Source organism: Protopterus annectens, chromosome 2.part1 (assembly GCF_019279795.1).
Source record: "Protopterus annectens isolate FY-2018-M chromosome 2.part1, PAN1.0, whole genome shotgun sequence".
Classification (NCBI taxonomy): Eukaryota; Metazoa; Chordata; order Ceratodontiformes; family Protopteridae; genus Protopterus; species Protopterus annectens.
This window is the reverse complement of record NC_056729.1, coordinates 1,231,141,073-1,231,160,126: the sequence shown is the minus strand read 5'-3', so window position 1 is coordinate 1,231,160,126 and position 19,054 is coordinate 1,231,141,073. Positions and strand designations below refer to the sequence as shown.

Sequence of the window (19,054 nt, the reverse complement as noted above, 5' to 3'; positions counted from 1 at the left end):
TTAGTGTGAGCAATCCCTCACGGTCCTGTGGAGATGGCGCTCAGCATTCTCTTTTCAGGAAAATATTTAATTCCCTGGTAGACTAGTGGCCCTGCAAAAATGCCCCTTGTCTAGGACAGAACAAATGCAGGTATGATGACCACACCAACCTAAAGGTACATCTTCTGCACTGGACATGAAGCCCTACATGTATGTCAGCCCTGGCTCCCTACTAACATACTGGGTTTGATATACAGTTGGAGCTGCTATGCAAGAAAACATCTGCCAAGGCCAGATTCTGTTGCACTGTCACATCCTGGGGTATATTTGGGCTATGCTCAGAAAAGGTAATGAGTTTCAATAATATAGAACGGAATCTCTGTACCTCTTCCTGACACTGTGAGACTTCCTTCAATGCAATACCTTTATAGAAAAAGAAGTTATGTTATTACCATTAACATTCCATCTGTGTTGTTGATCTTCATTCATTCCTTAATGATGGGTGTTAGTTCCGTCCTCGGAACCAAGTCGGACATTATAACAAGCTTGCGCCAGCCAAAAAACTTTTGAGCTAAGTCTTACCCAAGTGCCCTTCTCTATATTAACTCAGATTGAGTTTTGTCCATAAGTAAAAAAGAAAGAAAGTGGAGGCTTTATCTGAGCAACTTCCTTATCATAGGCTAGGGCCATATCCGAACCTCTGAGTCTTTTAGAGGGGGATGGTGGGTGGGTTGTAATGAATGAATGAAGATCAACAACACAGATGGAACGTTATGCTAAGAACATAACTTCTTTATTTAATGTTGTTAATCTTCATTCATTCCTTACTGATGGGACAGAGTCCCTAGCTTCTTTGTTTCCTGGGAGACCCTATGGAAGAATATTCCTGAGTACCACTGAACCAAAGGAAGCTCACCCCCTGGAGACCATATCCAGTTTGTAATGAGTGATAAGTATGAGGGGTAGACCATGTTGCTGCTGCACAAATGTCATCCATAGAAGCACTTGCATGGAAAGCAACAGATGTTGCAAGGGATCTTGTGGAATGTGCTTTGACTTTAGATAGCAATGAAGCTTTGTTCTGTCAGTAAATGAAGCAAATACAGTCTCTCAACCATTTAGACAAGGTAACTTTGGAAACAGGTCTCCACAATTTTGGTCCTGAGAATGACATGAATAACTGATCAGATTTTCATAATGACTTAGTTCTGTCTATATAAAAATGCAATTGCCTATGCCAGTCAAGCAAATGTAGTGCATATTCTCCTTTGTTAGAAAAGTCTGGAAAGAAAACATAACTTTGGGTAAAAAGGAGGGATTAATCCAGAGTGATACTCTGTCCTTATGAAACACTGTGTAAGGACATTTTGTGCAGAAAGCTTGCAACTCTGAAATACATCTTGCTGAGATAATGCCACCAAGAACAAAGTCTTCCAGGATAAACACTCTAGATTGCAGTTGGCAGCCGATTCAAAGGGAGGACGAGTCAAGGATTGAAGAACTAAAGTTAAAATCCAGGGCTCGATCAGTAGTTTCAAGGGGGGCCTAATGTGTGTAACTCCTTTCAAAAAAGTTTTGCAGAGATGGTGCGAAATTAAGGAACAGTCCTCGAAACCATTATGAAAGTTGGAGATTGCCACCAAATATACTTGAATAGTTGATGCTGCAGCCCCTGAATGGAGAAGATTACATAAGTAATCTAGCAGTGTAGAAAGCAGGGCTGAAAAAGGTTCCATTCCATTTTTATGAGACCAAAAAATGAATCTTTTCCACTTATTTAGATAAACCTTCCTGGTGGATAGTTTATGGGAAGCCAGAAGAATGTGATGTACAGGGGAGGAGAGGTTGTCTTGCCTGGCAACTACTGTAAGTGGAGAAGCCAAGCTGTCACCCTGAGGCTTGATATGTTCAGCTGAATCAATCCCTGTGAGTGCGACAGCAGTTCTGGAGTTGGATCCAGAATCAAAGGTTGATGTACTAGGTGAGGCCAAAGGAAGGGAAACCAAATTTGCTGGGGCCAGTAGGGTGCGATGAGGATTACTTTGCTTTTCAACTGTAATGCTTTCTTCAAGAATTATGGGATCAGAGGAAGGGGAGGGTATGCATAAAGTAGTCCCGTGGGCCAATCATGCACCAGAGTCCCTCGGAGACTCCCCCTGTGGGGGAATTAGGGCAACACAGTTGCTGCATTTGTAATTTGCAGGTGACACAAACAGATCACAGCAAGGCTGGCCCCAGCGACTGAAGTTCGCCGCCGCTACAACAGGATTGTTGGACCACTCGTGAGGCAGGAGAATGCATCTGCTCAATTTGTCTGCATTCATGTTGGAATCCCTGGGAATGTGCATTGCTAACAAAAAGCGAAGCAGTTGGAAGCTATCACCCATTGCCAAATTCTCATGGCTTCTCGACACAATGGGTAGGACTTGGTTGCCCCTTGTTTGTTGATGCACCAGACTACTGACGTTGTCGGACTGGCTGGCAATCATTCCTGAAGGGAGAACAGGTTATAATGCTTGCAACGCTAGAATCACTGGCCTCAGTTCTAGAACACTGGTATGTAGGTTGGCTTCCAAGGGTAACCAAGTGCCTTGGACTGCCCTTCCCTGGAAATGCCCCCCACCCACCCAATGAGGGAGGCATCCATGGTCACTGTGGCTGTGGTCTGAGGGGAGGAGAAAGGGCAACTCCATAGGTGCTCTTCTGGCTTCATCCACCAAATTAAATCTTGTTTGCACTGATTTGTTATCCTGATTTGAAAGGACATGGGATGAATCAAAGGAGAACACTGCATTAGCAAAAGCCACTGTAGGGGTTTCATGAGTAGCCTTGCCAGTGTTGAGATCTCCCCCTCTGTCCCGGGGGGAAAACTCACTATGTGTGTTGCAGAAAGAACCCTGGGATTTCTTGTACCACATTTTCCCATTTCTCTGATTTCTGGAATAGGATCATTGGGGAGTGGAAAAACGTAAGCCTAATGCAGATAAGGTCTTCCCGTCCTTTTCACACTTGGCAAACGTGTCTTTTACCTTAGGACCAAAAAGAGAAGAGGCCTCTATGGGGGCATTCGGGAAGGAAGACTTAAAGGGATATGCAAAATCACATAGACACATCCAGGCTTGACATCTCATGACAATGCCTGCACCCGCTGCTCTAGCTGCCCCCTCAGAGGAATGAGAAATCAACTGCATGGAGGAGTTAGAAATAGATTCCAGGGTGGCAAGCTGTGAGGCAACTTTGTCACATACTTCATCAGTGACTGCTCCTGCAAGGGTTTCTGAAAGTTTTGAGATTAGATCTCTCTGAATTCAGGTGAAGTGTGCCAGGTAGTTCAGGGACTGAATGGCAAAGGTCGCTGAAGGAAACATTCACTTCCCAAGTCTATCACCCGAGGCTCCCTGTTCGGGGGATGGACAGTAGAGTTCTCCTCAGCTAGCTCTTTCTTAGTGGCCGCTGCCACAACCATAGCATCTACTGGCAGACCCTTGGACCAGTGTGGGCTGTCTTCTGGGGGAGAAAGAATTTGGTCCGTTCTCCAGGGGATAGGCTCAATGGTATCTGGATTCTTGCAGGTGCACTGCACTATGAGCTGTACCAGGACATATGCAGGTGGGGTCACCCAGGAAGTAGAGAGCCAGGCGCAGAAAGCCTGCAAGAACTGAGGAAGGGGTGGTGGACTTCCAGTCCCCCTGCTGCTTGAGGATCTCCAGCACGTCTCCAAAGGAGACATCATCAGGGGTGACTGTGGAGAGACTTCCCTTCATCATAGTCTGTATCTTCAGTGAGGGATTCTTCAGGGGAATCCACGCGCTTCCTCTTGCATGAACTCTTGCAAGGCACCTCCTCAGATTAGGCATCTGAGGAGGAATCTGCAGAGTGGGTACCTTGTGGAAGGATGTCTTGATGTTCCTGTGCCCGGTGTCCTTGAGCAGTGGGCTGTGTCAACTGTGGTTTAGAGGAAAGGAAGATATGGGTCTCTGGTGCCAAAGGTACCAGCTGAGAGCCCACCGAGGCAAGCTCCCTCTCTATCACCTAGAAAGCTGGTCTGCCTGAAGAGGGATGGGAGCCTGGAACCTAGAAAGATAACCTGGGGACTGGGGTCACACCCCACTCTGATGAATCCACTCCCAGGGAAGTATCAACATGATGACCCGGGTTCCACCAAACAACCAGAACCATAGTAGATGGCACCATGAAAACAAAAGGGGCCATACTAGGGGTCAGAGTGTCGACAGACCAGTGTTGAACCCGAGGATGGTCCAGCTCCGAATGAGTCGAAGACCAAAGGCTAATTTCTGGAGCCATGGTAAGCTCTACCAATGGAGCCGAAGAAACTGGAACCGGGGTTGGCATCAGTGTCGAAGGCTCCGATACCTCTGATACCTCCAGGGAGGTCGAAGAAGGAAAGTATGTAGGAGTCCATTGAGAAAAATCCTCAGCTCCGGGTGGGAGGGAGGATTTGGAGGGTGTTGGAAAACCTCTGGCTGCCAGGAGCTGATCCACAAGCCTCACTATGTCCAGTTCCAAAAGGCTCTTGGAAGAATGGGTGGATATCCACAATGGGGAGTCAGGATGCTCTAGGAAGGGGCTACATTGTTAACAAAGAAATGAAGCCTCTGAAGGGGAATATCAGGTCTGAGGGATTATTTCTCCTTTCGGCACAGAGGTTGAAGGACCAGCATGAAGTACAGGTAGAGGGGAAGTGACTGGCATTGGGATAACTATTTTTGGTGCTGAATGGGAAGTGTGTATCGGTGTTGAAGTCTGAGGAGTAGGTACTTTTGTCAGCACTGTAGTTGGCTGCTGAGGTGCCGGAACTGAACATGGCACTGTGGAGGGGGTTTGAGGCCCCAGTGCCGAGGATGTCAGTGCTAATTTAAGAATCTTAGCTTTCGGGCCCGACGATTTAGATTTAGTTGTGTGAGGAGAGGAGGGTAAGGACTTGCTCCTCTTTTTATGCTCTTTCTTTGAAGGGGATGAACCCTCCATCTCAGAGATAGCCTTTGTGAAAGGAGATTGAAGGAGATCTTTCAACATGAGCTTATTTTTTCGTTCCACCAACGTGCGGGAACTAAAAGCCTTACAAATTTCACAAGGAGGTTTCACAGATAGGTATGGCACCCCCCCAGACAACAGATACAGAATGTATGGCTGTCCACATTAGGCATCTTCCTATCGCAATGATCACAGCACTTAAACCCAGTGGTACGCATTTTCTCAGACATACTAGCACCAAAAAAGGTATACAATTCAATCACAACAAAACCAAATGTAAAGAAAGGAAACACACTCTTCACAACAAGGTAGAAGAAAGGAGTCTTATTTTTTTTTTTTTTTTTTTACAGAAGAGGAAAGAGGAATACCAACAATGGTAAAGGTAAGGACCTGTACCAGCAATGGTACAAAGAGTACCAAAACTTGGTAAAAGAGAAGGGAAAGAAGAGAGGGACACTCACACCAATAAGCGTAAATATGTGATTAACAATAAGCTAACAATATATGAAGAAATAGCCAAAAAGAGAGTTTAACTAGGGACAATTTTTGAAAACCTTTAAAGGACTTAGCTGAGAGCTGGCTTGACACGTCTTGATTCGTATGCAGCAAACGAGATCTGAGGTAATATAGAGAAGGGCACTATGGTTAAGACTTAGCTCAAGAGTTTTTTGGCTGGCGCGGGCTTGTTATAATGGCCGACTCGGTTCGGAGGATGGAATAGACACCCATCAGTAAGGAATGAAGATTAACAACATCAGATCTATACATTTTCGTTACTTATGACATCATCAAAAGGTGCTGTCAGATGACACAGAATCAGGAAGTAGTAGGGCAACTGCTCAGCATACTCTACATATAAACACAATTTTTGTAAACTTAATTAATACAACTCCAATTATATAACTAAAGTAAAAATCAAATACTTTAGAATCGGGAAGCCCACTTTACATGATGAGAGCATAACAACAACAAAAAGAAGTGGTAAAAAATTTGCACTTCATCTTTAATAGTCTGATAAAGCTTTCAAATGAATATAGAAAAAGCCTTGCCAAACACTAATGATGTTAATTATCATAATGTTGCTGCAATGACAGATGTTATTCCTGCTTGGGATAGGTAAATGTCTCCCTCTCCCAGCTGTTATCTCTCTTGTAATCAGAAAGTACAGTTGTGTACACTTACCATAAATGTAGATGTCCGAGTGTATTCACTGTTGCAGTCCTGCTACCCTGGCAGGGATAAACCAAATGTGATGACTGCAACAGTTAAACATGAAGAACGTCATATCTCATACCTCCATCAATGGTGGCATGTCTGCAGCACTGCAATGACTGGCAGCTTCCTACAGTCTTTGTTAATTACAATACACATACATATTTAGAATTACAGTATAGTAAGCAACTGTTTTACTTGTCAGTTCAGAACTCACAAATAACCTATATAACATGGATAAAATGAGGCACTGTTGCACTTTATTCTACATCTTCATCTGTGGCAGTCAACTGAGCAGGCTGCTCAGCAGATTCTCTTTTCACATCTGTCATTATTCTCTGAGGAGCAGTGACCTTTGGAAATTTTCTTTTGTGGCAAACATGCATTTCTTCATCAAAAATTATTGGAGGATAACATGTATTAGACCACACCTCAAAATTCAGGGTTCCATAGTTGAAAATACCTTTCATCTTCTGCCTTAAAAAGAAGAAAAATAACAAGTAAACTAGCTGCTTCAGAGAAACCACATGCATTATTTTATATACAATAACATGCCTGTAAACCGGGACTAAAAAAAAAAAAATTACAAAACGTATGTACTGACCATAATGATGCATTTGTGGTATTTGTTTTTGTCCTTCCTCAACTGATGGGTCTTGGTAAGGACATTTGCAAAAGCATATGCTATATACACTACAGAGTATAGTGTGACCAGGATGAGGGGGTGGGGGGTAGCACAAAATAGAAAAAGTCCTTCCCTCCTTGGTTCACTTGATAAAGAATTTTTTCTAATTCAAATTCCTTTAGTTAGGCTTACTGCTTAGGGGGTGGGGTGGGTATGTGAAACTGTAAAAAATCTCAGTTGTTATTGGCTGCATGTATATTTGGTGGGCTGCTTAATTCCCATTAAATACAACTGCAGTCAAATCCTCATTCCTTTCTGTCTTCTGGTTTTGGTTAAGAGAAAGACCAACGTTTTTTTTTTTTATTAATTTTTTTTACTCCTTAGTTGCCTGTGTCTTTCAATGTTGCTGAAGGCTGCTGTTGAACTTGCTTGCATTGAGTGAAATGCTTCTGCTTCTCTTCTTGCTATTGTGTTCTCTGGATTCCGGAAACCTGGTCAGGTCCTGCATTGTTCAGTTCTGCTGTGTGAACATGCAGTACAGAGTGCAGCAGATGTCCACATACAGTAAAGTTCTTTGTTGGTTGTTTTTTCAATATTCATTCTTGTCAACTTAAGTGCAATGGAAGCATTTTTTTTATGAAAAGACAGACTGGCAGCAGCAAGGAGAGAAGGATTTGAACATCTAACAGATATGGAGCTTCAGAAGCTTCAATCTACAAGATCTGGTATGCTTTATGTTAGGACTACTCGTGTTATTTTAATACCTGCAAACTAAATCCAAGGTAAGTGTAAGAAACAGAAATGTACTGCACTAGTGAGCAACAACTGTCATAAATCAGTCTGAAGGCAAGTTTACCCAGTGGAAATGTTGCCCTATGTTTAATAAGAGAGTTTTTTTTTAGCAACAGTGCTCAGAGTTGTAACTTAAATGTGTGACCCACAAAACTTTATTTTTCAGCTTTTTGTAGAGTACTAGAGTTCTGAGTTGACTGGATGGTAGAGAAAAAGAAGTTATGTCTTACCATAATGTTCCATCTGTGTTGTTCAGCTTCTTTCATTCATCACTAATGGGTTCAGTTCCAAGCCCTCGGAACTGAGTTGGCCTATTACCAAGCTTGCGCCAGAACTCTCTACCCAGAATACCCTTCTTCCTGTTACCTCAGATCAAGTTTGCTAAGAAAGGAAGTAAAGCCGAGGCCACTTCTACGCAAGTACCCTAGTGCACCACTTAGACCCAAGGCATCCCCCAAGAGCCTTTGGAGGGGGAAGGAGGGTAGGAAGTGATGAATGAAAGAAGATGAACAACATAGATGGAATGTTATGGTAAGATATAACTTCTTTATCTGATGTTGTTAATCTTCTTTCCATTCATCACTGATGGGACAGAATCGCAAGCTACCTTGAGGTCCATGGGTGGCCCTTATGGAAGAACATTTCTGAGTACCACTGAGCAGAAGGCAGCTCTCCCCCTGTAGACCAGGTCCAATTTGTAATGATTGATAAAGGTATGAGGCTTAACCCAAGTAGCTGCTGCACAGATGTCATCCATGGATGCCCTGGAATAGAATACTATAGAAGTTGCCATAGATCTAGTGGAGTGGGCTTTAACTTTGGCATGGATTCATTATGGAGGGAATAGGTGACACAAATGCAGTCCCTTAGCCATCTTGATAATGTAACCTTGGAAACAGCTTCTCCCATTTTGGGTCCCAAAAAGGAGATGAAAAGCTGCTCTGATTTATGGATAGGTTTGGTCCTGTCTAGGTAAAATCTTAATTGTCTATGTACATCTAAGGTGTGAAAGCAATACTCTCCTCTACTGTCAAAAATCAGAAAAAACACTGGTAGATCAATGGACTGGTTAACAGAGAATTCCGAAACAACTTTGGGGAGAAAGGATGGGTTCATCAGAAGTGACACTCTGTTTATGAAAAAACAGACAGGGCCTCTTGATACACAATGCCTGCATCTCCAAAACTCTTCTGGCAGAGGTAATGGCTACCAGGAACAAAGATTTCCAAGACAAAAACTTTAGGTCAAAAAAGGTAGTCAAAGACTGGAGGACTAAAGTGAGGTTCCATGGTTCTACAGACTGTCTGAGAGGAGGCCTAAGATGAGAGATCCCTTTGAGGAAAGCCTTGCAGAGGCGTAAAGAGATAAGAGGGGTGCCATCTGTACCATTGTGGAAGTTGGAAATTGCCGCTAGATGCACTCGTACTGTAGAGGCAGAGGCTTTGTTATCAAAAAACCTAGCCAAGTATTGCAGCACTGAGTAACTGGAGCCGAATATGGGTCTAGCATGTTATCCTTGGACCAAATGGAAAACCTTTTCCATTTATCCTGATATAGTCTTCTGGTGGATGGTTTGTGAGAGGCCAGAATGATGTCTCGAACAGGTGAGGAGAGATTAGCCTGCCTGGTGACTAGCGGAAGTGGAGAAACCAAGCTGTCAGTCTGAGAGTGGACAGGTTCAGGTGACTCAACCCTTGGGGTTGAGTGATCAGATCTGGTAGAGGGTCCAGAATCCATGGCAAGGTATACTAGGTGAGGCCGAAGAAAGGGGAACCAAACTTGTCGAGGCCAGAATGGGGCTATGAGGATCACCTTGCATCTCAACTGAAAATCTTTCTTTAGAAATTGTGGGATCAGAGGAATGGGAGGATAGTCATAGAGATGTCCCGTGGGCCAATCGTTGGTCAGAGCGTCCCCCGGTGACTCCCCCTCCGGGGGAAGTAGGGAGAAGTAGCTGCTGCACTTGGTGTTTGATGGAGAGGCAAAAAGATTGCAGCAAGGCTGACCCCAGTGGCTGAAGATTACAGATGCCACCTCAGGTTTGAGGGACCACTCAGGCATGAGGATGTATCTGCTCAGTTTGTCCACAATCACGTTGGAGCTCCCCAGGATATGTGTTGCTATCAGAAAGCAGTTGGAAGCTATCACCCACTGCCAAATTCTCATGGCTTTTCGACAAAGGGGGTAGGACTTGGTTTCTCCTTGCTTGTTGATGTACCAGACCACTGACATTTTGTCTGATTGAATTGCAATTGTCCCAGAGGGGAGAGCCGAATGGAATGCCTGCAATGCTAACAGCACGGCTCTCAGTTCTAGAACACTGATATGCAGGTGGGCCTCTGAGTTAGACCATGTGCCTTGGACAGTCTTTCTCTGGAAATGCCCCCCCCACCCAATCAGGGAAGCATCCGTGGTCACAATGGCTGTGGGCTGGGAGGGTTGAAATGGGCAGCTCCAAAGATTTATGTCTGGCCTCATCCACCAAAGCAGGTCCTGCTTGCAGGAGTTGGTTATTGGAATCTTGTAATCCAGGGGATGACAGTTTGGGAAGCATTGACACAGAAGGAGCCATTGCAGAATTCGCATATGTAGCTTTGCTGGAGGCACTATTGGAATTGATGCAACCATAGAACCTAGGGCTTGGAGAACTTTTCTTGCAGAGGCAGAAGTTTGAGAAAGAATCACTTGGATTTGAAGCCTCAGTCGATGGAGTCTATAAACAGGGAGTGATACCAGACAGGACTGAGTATTGAACACTGCTCCAATGAACTCTATTTGTTGTGTAGGGATAAGATTTGATTTCTCCCAATGTATCGTTATTCCCAACAATTTTGCCAGAGAGAGAGTATGTTGTAGCACATTTATCAGAAGATGCTTGGTGGGAGCAGTAAGGAGCCAGTCGTCTAGATATGGAAACACCCTGGAATCCTTTTGGTCTCGAGTGAGCTGTTACCACTGCCATGCATTTTGTGAACACTCTGGAGGCTGTAGAGAGCCGAATGGCAGAGCATGGAATTGGTAATGACTGGATCCTAGCCAGAAGTGAAGCAGACTCCTGGAGCATTTGTCCATCTTGATGTGGCAATACGCATCCCAGAGATCTATAGAGCACATCCAATTGCCTTCTCTTAAAAAGGGAAGGATGGACTGAACCATGACCATCCGGAATTTGGTGTGGGTGACAGACTTCTTTAAGTTGCTGAGATCCAAAATGGGTCTCCAATCCCCTGTCTTTTTTGGCACCAAAAAAGAATCTTGAGTAAAATCCGGATCCACGCTGGTCTGGTGAGACTGGTTGGATGACTCTTTTTTGAGACAGCTTATAATCTCTGTAGCTGCTTCTTCCCTTTAACTGGGTGGAATGTCGGGAATTTTTCTTGGAAATTTTGGCTGACAGGAAAGGGGAATGGTGTAACCTCTGGTGATAATAATCTGCACCCAACGATCGGTGGTGATAGAGTGCCAGGCAGCTTGGTGCAGAGAGAAATGACCCACCAGCTCCTTCCAGAGGTAAGCAATCAGGCTGCCCCTCAGGAGCACTGATAAGGCTGTCCAGAGAAGGAGTCCCTGGAGCCTTGGTTGTGAGGACCCTCTCTGCCTCTATAGGGGCATCTTCCAGAATTGTTACTTCCTCTGCCTCTGGGAGTATCATCACCACGTGCAGCATGGAAAGGACCCTGAGATTTCTTATACCACATTTTCCCACTTCTCTGATTCCTGGAGAAGGTACGTTGAGGGTTGGAAAACCATAGGCCTATGGCAGACAGGGTTTTTCCATCTTGCTCGCACCTGGCTAGCATGTCCTTCACTTTGGAGCCAAAAAGCGATGAAGCTTCGATGGAAGCATTCAGAAAGTAAGACTTAAAGGGGTCCGCGAGGTCACAGATGCGCATTCAGGCATGACACCTCATAACAATGCCTGAACCCGCTGCTCTAGCCGCCCCTATGGTCACGTGTGAGAGCAACCTCATGGATGAGTTGGATATTGATTCCAGAGTTGCTAGCTGTTAGGCCACTTTGTCCCTGATCTCATCAGACAACTGTCCTGCGAGTGACCCAGACAGCTAAGAGATCAAGTCCCTCTGGAGCCTCGTAAAATGTGCCAAATAATTCAGGGAGCATATAGCAAAGGTCCCTGATGCAAAAACACGCTTCCCAAGTCTGTCCACCTCCCAGGGCTCCCTGTTAGGTGGGTGGACAGTAGGACTTTCCTCAACCAAATCCTTTTTTGTGGCCACTGCCATCACCATAGCATTAACTGGTAAACCTTTGGACCAGTGCGGATTCTCCACAGGAGGGGAAAGAATTTTGTCTGGTCTCTGGGGAATCACCTCAATGGAATCAGGGTTCTTCCACGTGTGGTGCATGATGAGTTGGACAAGCTCATCGGCAGATGGGGTCACCCAAGAGGTAAAAGGCTGGGCACGAAAAGCCTGCAGGAACATGGACTCCTCAGACAAAGGGTTGGAGGGCTTTCAGCAGTGGCGGATGGTGACTTCAAATCAAAGGGGAGGGGGCTGCAGGAGACAGGTGAATGGGTGGGGTCAATGGGAAGGGAAGGAGCTATGCTCAAAACCACAAAAATTTTAACTTTAATTAAATACGCTGCCCTAGGTGCCAAACCGTCAAGACAAAATTAGGTGTGGAAGAAAAAAAATATTTCAATGCATTGGCTGCATGACAGCTTACTTAATAGCTAGATGGAAACAAAAAGGTTGTGAGACATGAAAAAATAAATTACTTTTTAAATACATTACTGGAATGCCAGTCAAAATCAAGTATAAGAAAAACTAGCAGCACTCAACTCAAACGACTTCTCCTTGCACTGCAGTTCTAACTATAATTTATATTCAGCTTTATTAAAGTACCAAGTAACATGCTGAAAGTAGCAATCTCTGTGATACCCCCACTTGTAAAAATGTTTCTTATCCAAAAAAGACCTGCTGCCTGACAACTATCTACTTGTTTCATGGGAAAACATGATCAAAGTAAAAAATGAAAAGCAAACAAGAAACAAGCTCAAGATACATTGCTTAAAGGATTACTGTACAGGTAATGGACCACACATGATAGATTGGCATTCTGTTTGGTTTACAGGTAGTTGTTGTTGTTGTGTCTTTCGGCTTTTCCCGGTTAGGGGTCACCACAACGGAACTCCGGTCCGCTAATGACTGGCAGTAGATTTTTATGTGCCGAGTTGCCAGCTCTGACGCACAACCTTCAACGAAGGTACGCCCATTCACGCATGTCTGTACACAGAAGATGCTCCAGCTGAGAATCGAATGGGACAACGTCTTACTGTGAGGGGACAATGCTACCACAGCACCACCACAGGTAAAGCCTGCAAAGATGACTGCAAGTCTCCAACAAATGTAATGAGCTTCTTAAAATAATGTAATCCTGTCCTTTATTACAAATACTGTCATATGCATTTCAATACCCAAGGCTTATACATTATCTAGTTATGTAAGTATTCTCTGCAGGGCAACAACAGAAAGGCTTTCAATGTTGGCAATTCTTTAACAGTATGCTTATTAATCTTACAATCTCAGACAAGCTTACCTGATGGTCATTAAAGCATTGCTACTTAAACACAGAGCAACAGGCACTTTTTGAGTAATAATAAGCATAAATCAACAGTATAAAAATATGACAGAAACCAGAACATTCTGCAAAATGAAAGACAGAATAAAAGCAGCACTTGTGTCTATCTTGAATGGGGGATACTCTGCACATTTACACTGCATAACTGCTCCTTGCCTTGCTTGGACACATCCAAAGTCACTACATGGGGAAGTGGGGTGCAACAAGTATGTCACAATTTGAAGTGTCTCTGGCTGACTGTGATGGCCCTGACACATTTGTCATACCTCTCAACCTCAGAACAAGAAATATGGACAAGGCCATACACAGAAGTGGGACAAAGGCCAAAAAATGAGGACAATTTTTAAATATTGCTCTTATAAACTTAGAAAGATAATAGAATAGTAGATCTTGCATTAGTATGAATTTTCTGAAAGGTATGAAATCTGAAACTCAAATGTCTGTCATTATTTTCTAACTTCAGTCTTTAATGATTTGCCACTAATTTGCCAAAAAAAACACAGTTTTATGAAAAATGGACCAAAAATGTGATGCAAAAATATAAAATAGCCACACAATACAGCTGGGAACCTGTCAAAGAAGGGACACTTTTTTAATATTAGTACTGCTAACTTGAGCAGCTGACAAAATAAAATAATCTGCATGCATTTCTGAAATAAAAGTAATATATAACTCTGATTATTACAGATATTTCTTAATTGTAAGTCCTCCACATTTTCTTCCAAAATTGCCATTTTGCGGCGGGATTATTAGGGGAAGAGCAACATTTTGAGCCAAAATCAGGGACAGTTGAGAGGTTTGATATGCCTAATTCTATAAAGCAATTTATTTGCACGTACCTCTCAACCTGTTAATGCAGGAAATCTGGACAAGGCCAAATATACTGGCAGAACATATAAACAGTACTATAAATTGTTGTATAAACTGAGACAATTGATAGAATAACAGGTCTTGCTTTAGCATGCATTTTTCTGAAGATTATGAAGTCTGAAACTCAGTGTCTGTCATTATTTAGTGACTTAATTCCTAAATTATTTGCCAGAAAAAACACACATTTTATGAGGAACAAACCAAAAATAAGAATCAAAAATCTATTCATTCTGTGAAAATCTGGACAGTTGAGAGGTATAGTTCAGCCGGGGCTGTCTGAGTTTGCCGCCCTTCCCCCTCACAATATCATGGTCGAATGGAGCCCCACCCCCACCCCCACAGCCATTCCAATGAACCATTACTTGGCTATTTCACCCCATTCACCATAAACACTAATGTGCATACTGCTTTACTTCTATTATGATTTGGACTTCATTTGAAAGTTTTATTTTGCATTTTACAGCACAAACACTAAGACATCTGCTAAATAAAGCAATGCAATCTCACAATGAAAACAGACTTAGCATTAAAACTTCTCTGCCCTTGAAACTCACATTAATTGAAACAGCATTGAAACGCACATTCAAAGAAAATACATTTTGTCAGTGGCAGTTAAAGATTAACTTTGGGCTGTTTTCAAATCATGGGCCCCTTGGACACAAAACACACATATGGTCTTTAATACACCTTCCTGATTGTATTAAACTATATTCCTTGTACAATATAGTACAGTTGTTAGAGGGTTTTGAAATTTGTTTCGAACATTTTTCCAGTAAACAATGAAACAAAATGCATGCACCAATAATGACAAAACTGCCCAATTCAGAACATTTCTATCATAAAAGTCTACTCAAACTTCTACAGTCCACCAGTATCAGTAAATATACAGAATCTCTGAAGAAGTAAAAGTCATCTAAATAATCCACATTAAAGAAATCTGTAACTATTGAAGAGGTTGCTGCTAAGAAACAACTTTATATTTCATTGTTTCTACAAATAAAGTGCCTATTGCCCTTGAGGAATAAATTGCCTATATTGCATTAAAAAACAATAAGCTAGTAATATTGCAATAGGGGAATGGATGGCAAACTGACAACAGGTTCATAGTTACTAGGTATCTTCACCAAAAAGAACTGCAGCATCCACCCCCTTTACAATACAGTACAGTATCAGCAATACATCTACCTACTGTGGGAGTAGAACCCACAGCCTTTTGCATCAAAAGCAAGTACACTACCTACTGTGCTATTAACAACACAAGCAGACTCAGCATAAGCAGCACTAAACTTTTGTTCCCCTGCAGCTCTCAAGTTTCCTGTAAAGTCTACTTGACACACATGTTCATCTCTGAACTTTGCAGCACAAGAAATTTGGAAAAATCCAAAATTTGGGGGGGGGGAGCAAAAGATCAAAAAACAAGGACACATTTTAAACATTGCTTGTATAATATTGGAAAGTTGTTAGAATAAAATGCTGTGTTACCACCATACATTTCACTGCCAAGTATTGAATGCAGGACCCTGTGCAAAACAGTCAAAGCAACATACCACTATGTCAAATCATCTGTTTTATGAAAGATAGGAAGAATGAAACTTAAATGGCTACCATTTAGTGAATTCAGTTCTCACCATAGCCATCAACATCTTAGCACAAAACATCTGAACAAAGCCAATAATGGAGGAATACAGCCCCCAAACATATTCAGTGAATTCAGTTACCACCATAGCTCTCAACCTTGGCACAAAAACCTAGACAAAGCCAATAATGGGGGAATACAGTCCAAAAAATAGGAACAAATATCCATTGAGGACACCAGAGCAAACCCACACAAACACAGGGAGGACATGCAGACTCCACACAGAAGGCACCCCAGTCAAGAATCAAACCAGACAACCTGTAGCTGTCAGACAACAATGCTACCACTGCACTACTGGCTGTGTTAAGTAACAAAAATACAGAAACCACAGATTTTATGAGGAACAGAACAGAAAAAATATGAGGCAAAAATCTGCAAATGTTTTACAAATGGTGGTGGGTAGGGAATTCAGGCTCTTGCCATTTGGGCCCAAGGTAAAGGGTTCAGGCCTTATTCTCTACCCACCACCATGTAGCAACTGGGGCATTTTACACACACACATACACACACCTCCATAACTCTGAGTTCACATCCTGTGCATCTGTAGCAGCCTGTCTTAAGTCCTCCGTAGCCCGATCACCTCTGCACGCGTGCATGGAGTTCTGGACTGCCTAACACAGCAGTCAGAAACTCAGCACGCATGCGCGAGTTCCGAGACATGAATTGTTTTTTTATTTTTTATTTTCATTTTGTACAGTGGGGGGGGCAAACTATAGCATGAGCCGCCCCTGGCTTTCAATCACCTTTCTGCTTTAACAGCTCCAGGATGTCTCCAAAGGAGACATCATCAGGAGGTAACTGTGGGGACCCTTCACCATCATTGCAATCCATGTCTTCCATTAAGGACTCCTCAGGCAAGTCCATGTGCTTCTTCTTGCATGTCTTCTTTCGAGGGGGCTCCTCAGTGGGGGTCTCTGAGGAGGACTCGGAAGAGAAGGTACCCTGAACAGGCGTGTCCTGTGGCTTTTCTGCCCGGTGTCCCGGGAGGGTGGTCTGTGACAGCTGTAGCTCAGGGGGTGAAAACTGGGGTTCTGACATCAAAGGAGTTTTTTTCTGTAGTATAATTCTTATTTTCTACTGGTTAAATCACAACCTGGTAGAGAATTATAGTTGTAAAATAATTTTAATGCTATTTTTAACTTTAATTTTACTTTTATTTTTATTTAGAAATAAAATATTTACACATTCACATATATTTTAAAGTAGAAGTTTAGTAGAAGAAGTGTAAACTGATTATAGGTTTTTATATGCTGGAGTTCCTATATATATGTTTTCATACACACGTTTTTATACATAAGTTTTTACACAATTTTTTAAAGTGACAAACTGTTTTTGAATATACTACCTTGTAGCTTTTTTAATTAACAGACTTGATTGCTTGATTAGCAAGTATTTAAGGGCATTGCAGTTTGTGTTTAATTTGTCTGAAGAAGTTTTGCGATTTGAGCAGGACGAAAAGCAGAGGTGTGTTGCTTTACAATAAATCTTTGCATCTTACTTGGCTGAGCAGTGACTTATTTTGACTGGACTTCATTCATTTGGTTTGAGTGTATTAAAGTTTCGTTTTTGCATCAAAGGAGTGATGCCAGAAGCAAGAGCCCTCTCCAAGGCAGGCCCGCCTGAAGATGGATGGGAGTACGGAAATGAGAAAGACAGCCTCGGGACCGGGGACACACCCTGCTCTGATGGACCTAGCCCCCCACAAGAGGAGCCTCAAGCAGGATTGGCACTGATGCAGCCATCGGTGCCGAGGAGGGAACAGAGGAGAAAGTCAGCACCGTACCCCAGGCTGACGCGCCCATCCCCCAATCCCCAGATTGAGGAAGGATCGGTTCGGTGGGAACCGAAGACCAAAGGGATAAACTCTGAGCAGAAGTGAGATGCACCGTAGGCGCCGAGGTAATGGGTTCCAAGAGGGATGTCGGAGCAGAAGGCTTCAGATACGTCAAAGGAGGAGTGTAAGATGGAGTTCGTGGATAAGGAAACCCAAGTCCAGCAGGTGTATGGGTTTTTGAAAGTGAGGGTATCCCCCTGGCTATCAACAGCTGGTTCACAAGACACACCACGTCGTGTTCTGAAAGGCTCCTGCTGGCTCTAGTGGATACTCCAGATGGAGAGTCAGGACGTTTAAGAAATGGACTATACGCTTGGCCCAGAAATGGGTCTACGGAGGGAGAGTATCGGGTCTGTGGTGCAAGGTCTGCTGGCACAGAAGTCTCTAGTTTCGAGACCGGAAGCAAAGGGGTCAGATCCAGTGAGGTTGGTACAATGCTCGGTGCCAAAGTGGCACTCGGAGCCAAAACGGTCGGTTCCAAAATGGAAACTGAAGTTGTAGTCAAAGATGTGCCCTGAGCTGAAGTAGCTACAGATGCCGAAGTCGAAATAAGTGAAGTAGGATCTATGATTGGTGCCGGAGGCAGGGCATGTGCCAAAACAGGTGTCGATATCAAAGGTTTAGAGATGGTTGGAGCCGAAGAGGCAGATTTATGCTCTGATAATAACTTAGGGACCTTAGATTTCCCAGGTTTGCTCTTATCACCTGATGGTGAAGAAGGAACAGAATTGGATCTCTTTTTGTCCTTAGAAGGAGGGGTTGAGACTTCCATTGCAGAAATGGCCTCTGAAAAGGGAGACTTGAGTAACCCCTTCAGAATGAGTTTATTTTTGTGCTCATTAAGACTGTGTTGGCTGAAACTTTGACAAATATCACATGGAGGCTGCACCAAAAGGTGGGCCACTCCCAACCAGTATACACAGTCATCATGCGAATCACTGTTAGGTAACTTGACCTTACAAGAAGTACAATGCTTAAAGCTTGAAGTACCTTTCTTATCAGACATCTTGGTAGAAAAAGGACACCACAGCTAACTGTATAATCAAACAATAATGAAGTCAACTCCTTTCAAAAAATCACAAGAAAATCACCACTGTAACAATACACTATATGAAGAGAAGAAAAGGGAACACCTGAATAAAGATAAAAGCTAACAGGTTAAGCAAGAGAAACAATACCAGCTATGGTACTGAAGAAATACCACAAGGGTAAGGGAAAAGGCCGTACCAACAATGGTACATGAAGTTTACCAATGGTAACAACGGGTAGACTGGAAAGAATAAGGTTAGACTAAAGAAAAGATACTAGCAATACTAAAGGTTTAGTAAAACATGAAGATATCCAAAAACTTTTACACAAATATCAAAAAAGATTTCACTTAGCTGAGAGCTAGGCTGAAACGTGGCTTTACGGCTATGCGGCTAACAAGATCTGAGGTAACAGGGAGAAGGGCATTTTGGGTAGAGACTTAGCTCAAGAGTTTTTTTGGCTGGGGCAAGCTTGGTAA

The 19,054-nt window shown here is 43.1% G+C and overlaps 1 protein-coding gene across 4 annotated transcripts in view; it reads right to left on the bottom strand.

The window, feature by feature from the left end:
• Positions 1-6,424: 6,424 nt before the first annotated feature.
• The window catches only part of FAM228B (family with sequence similarity 228 member B), a 721,883-nt gene continuing 709,253 nt past the window's right edge, over positions 6,425-19,054 (bottom strand). For 3 of the 4 annotated variants that reach the window (XM_044062760.1, XM_044062761.1, XM_044062762.1), the window contains exon 9: positions 6,425-6,663. In XM_044062760.1, the coding sequence (XP_043918695.1) occupies positions 6,447-6,663 (217 nt within the window). In that variant the 3' untranslated portion in view covers positions 6,425-6,446. The remainder of the gene's footprint in view (positions 6,664-19,054) is intronic. The other variant, XM_044062763.1, reaches the window with a different exon arrangement.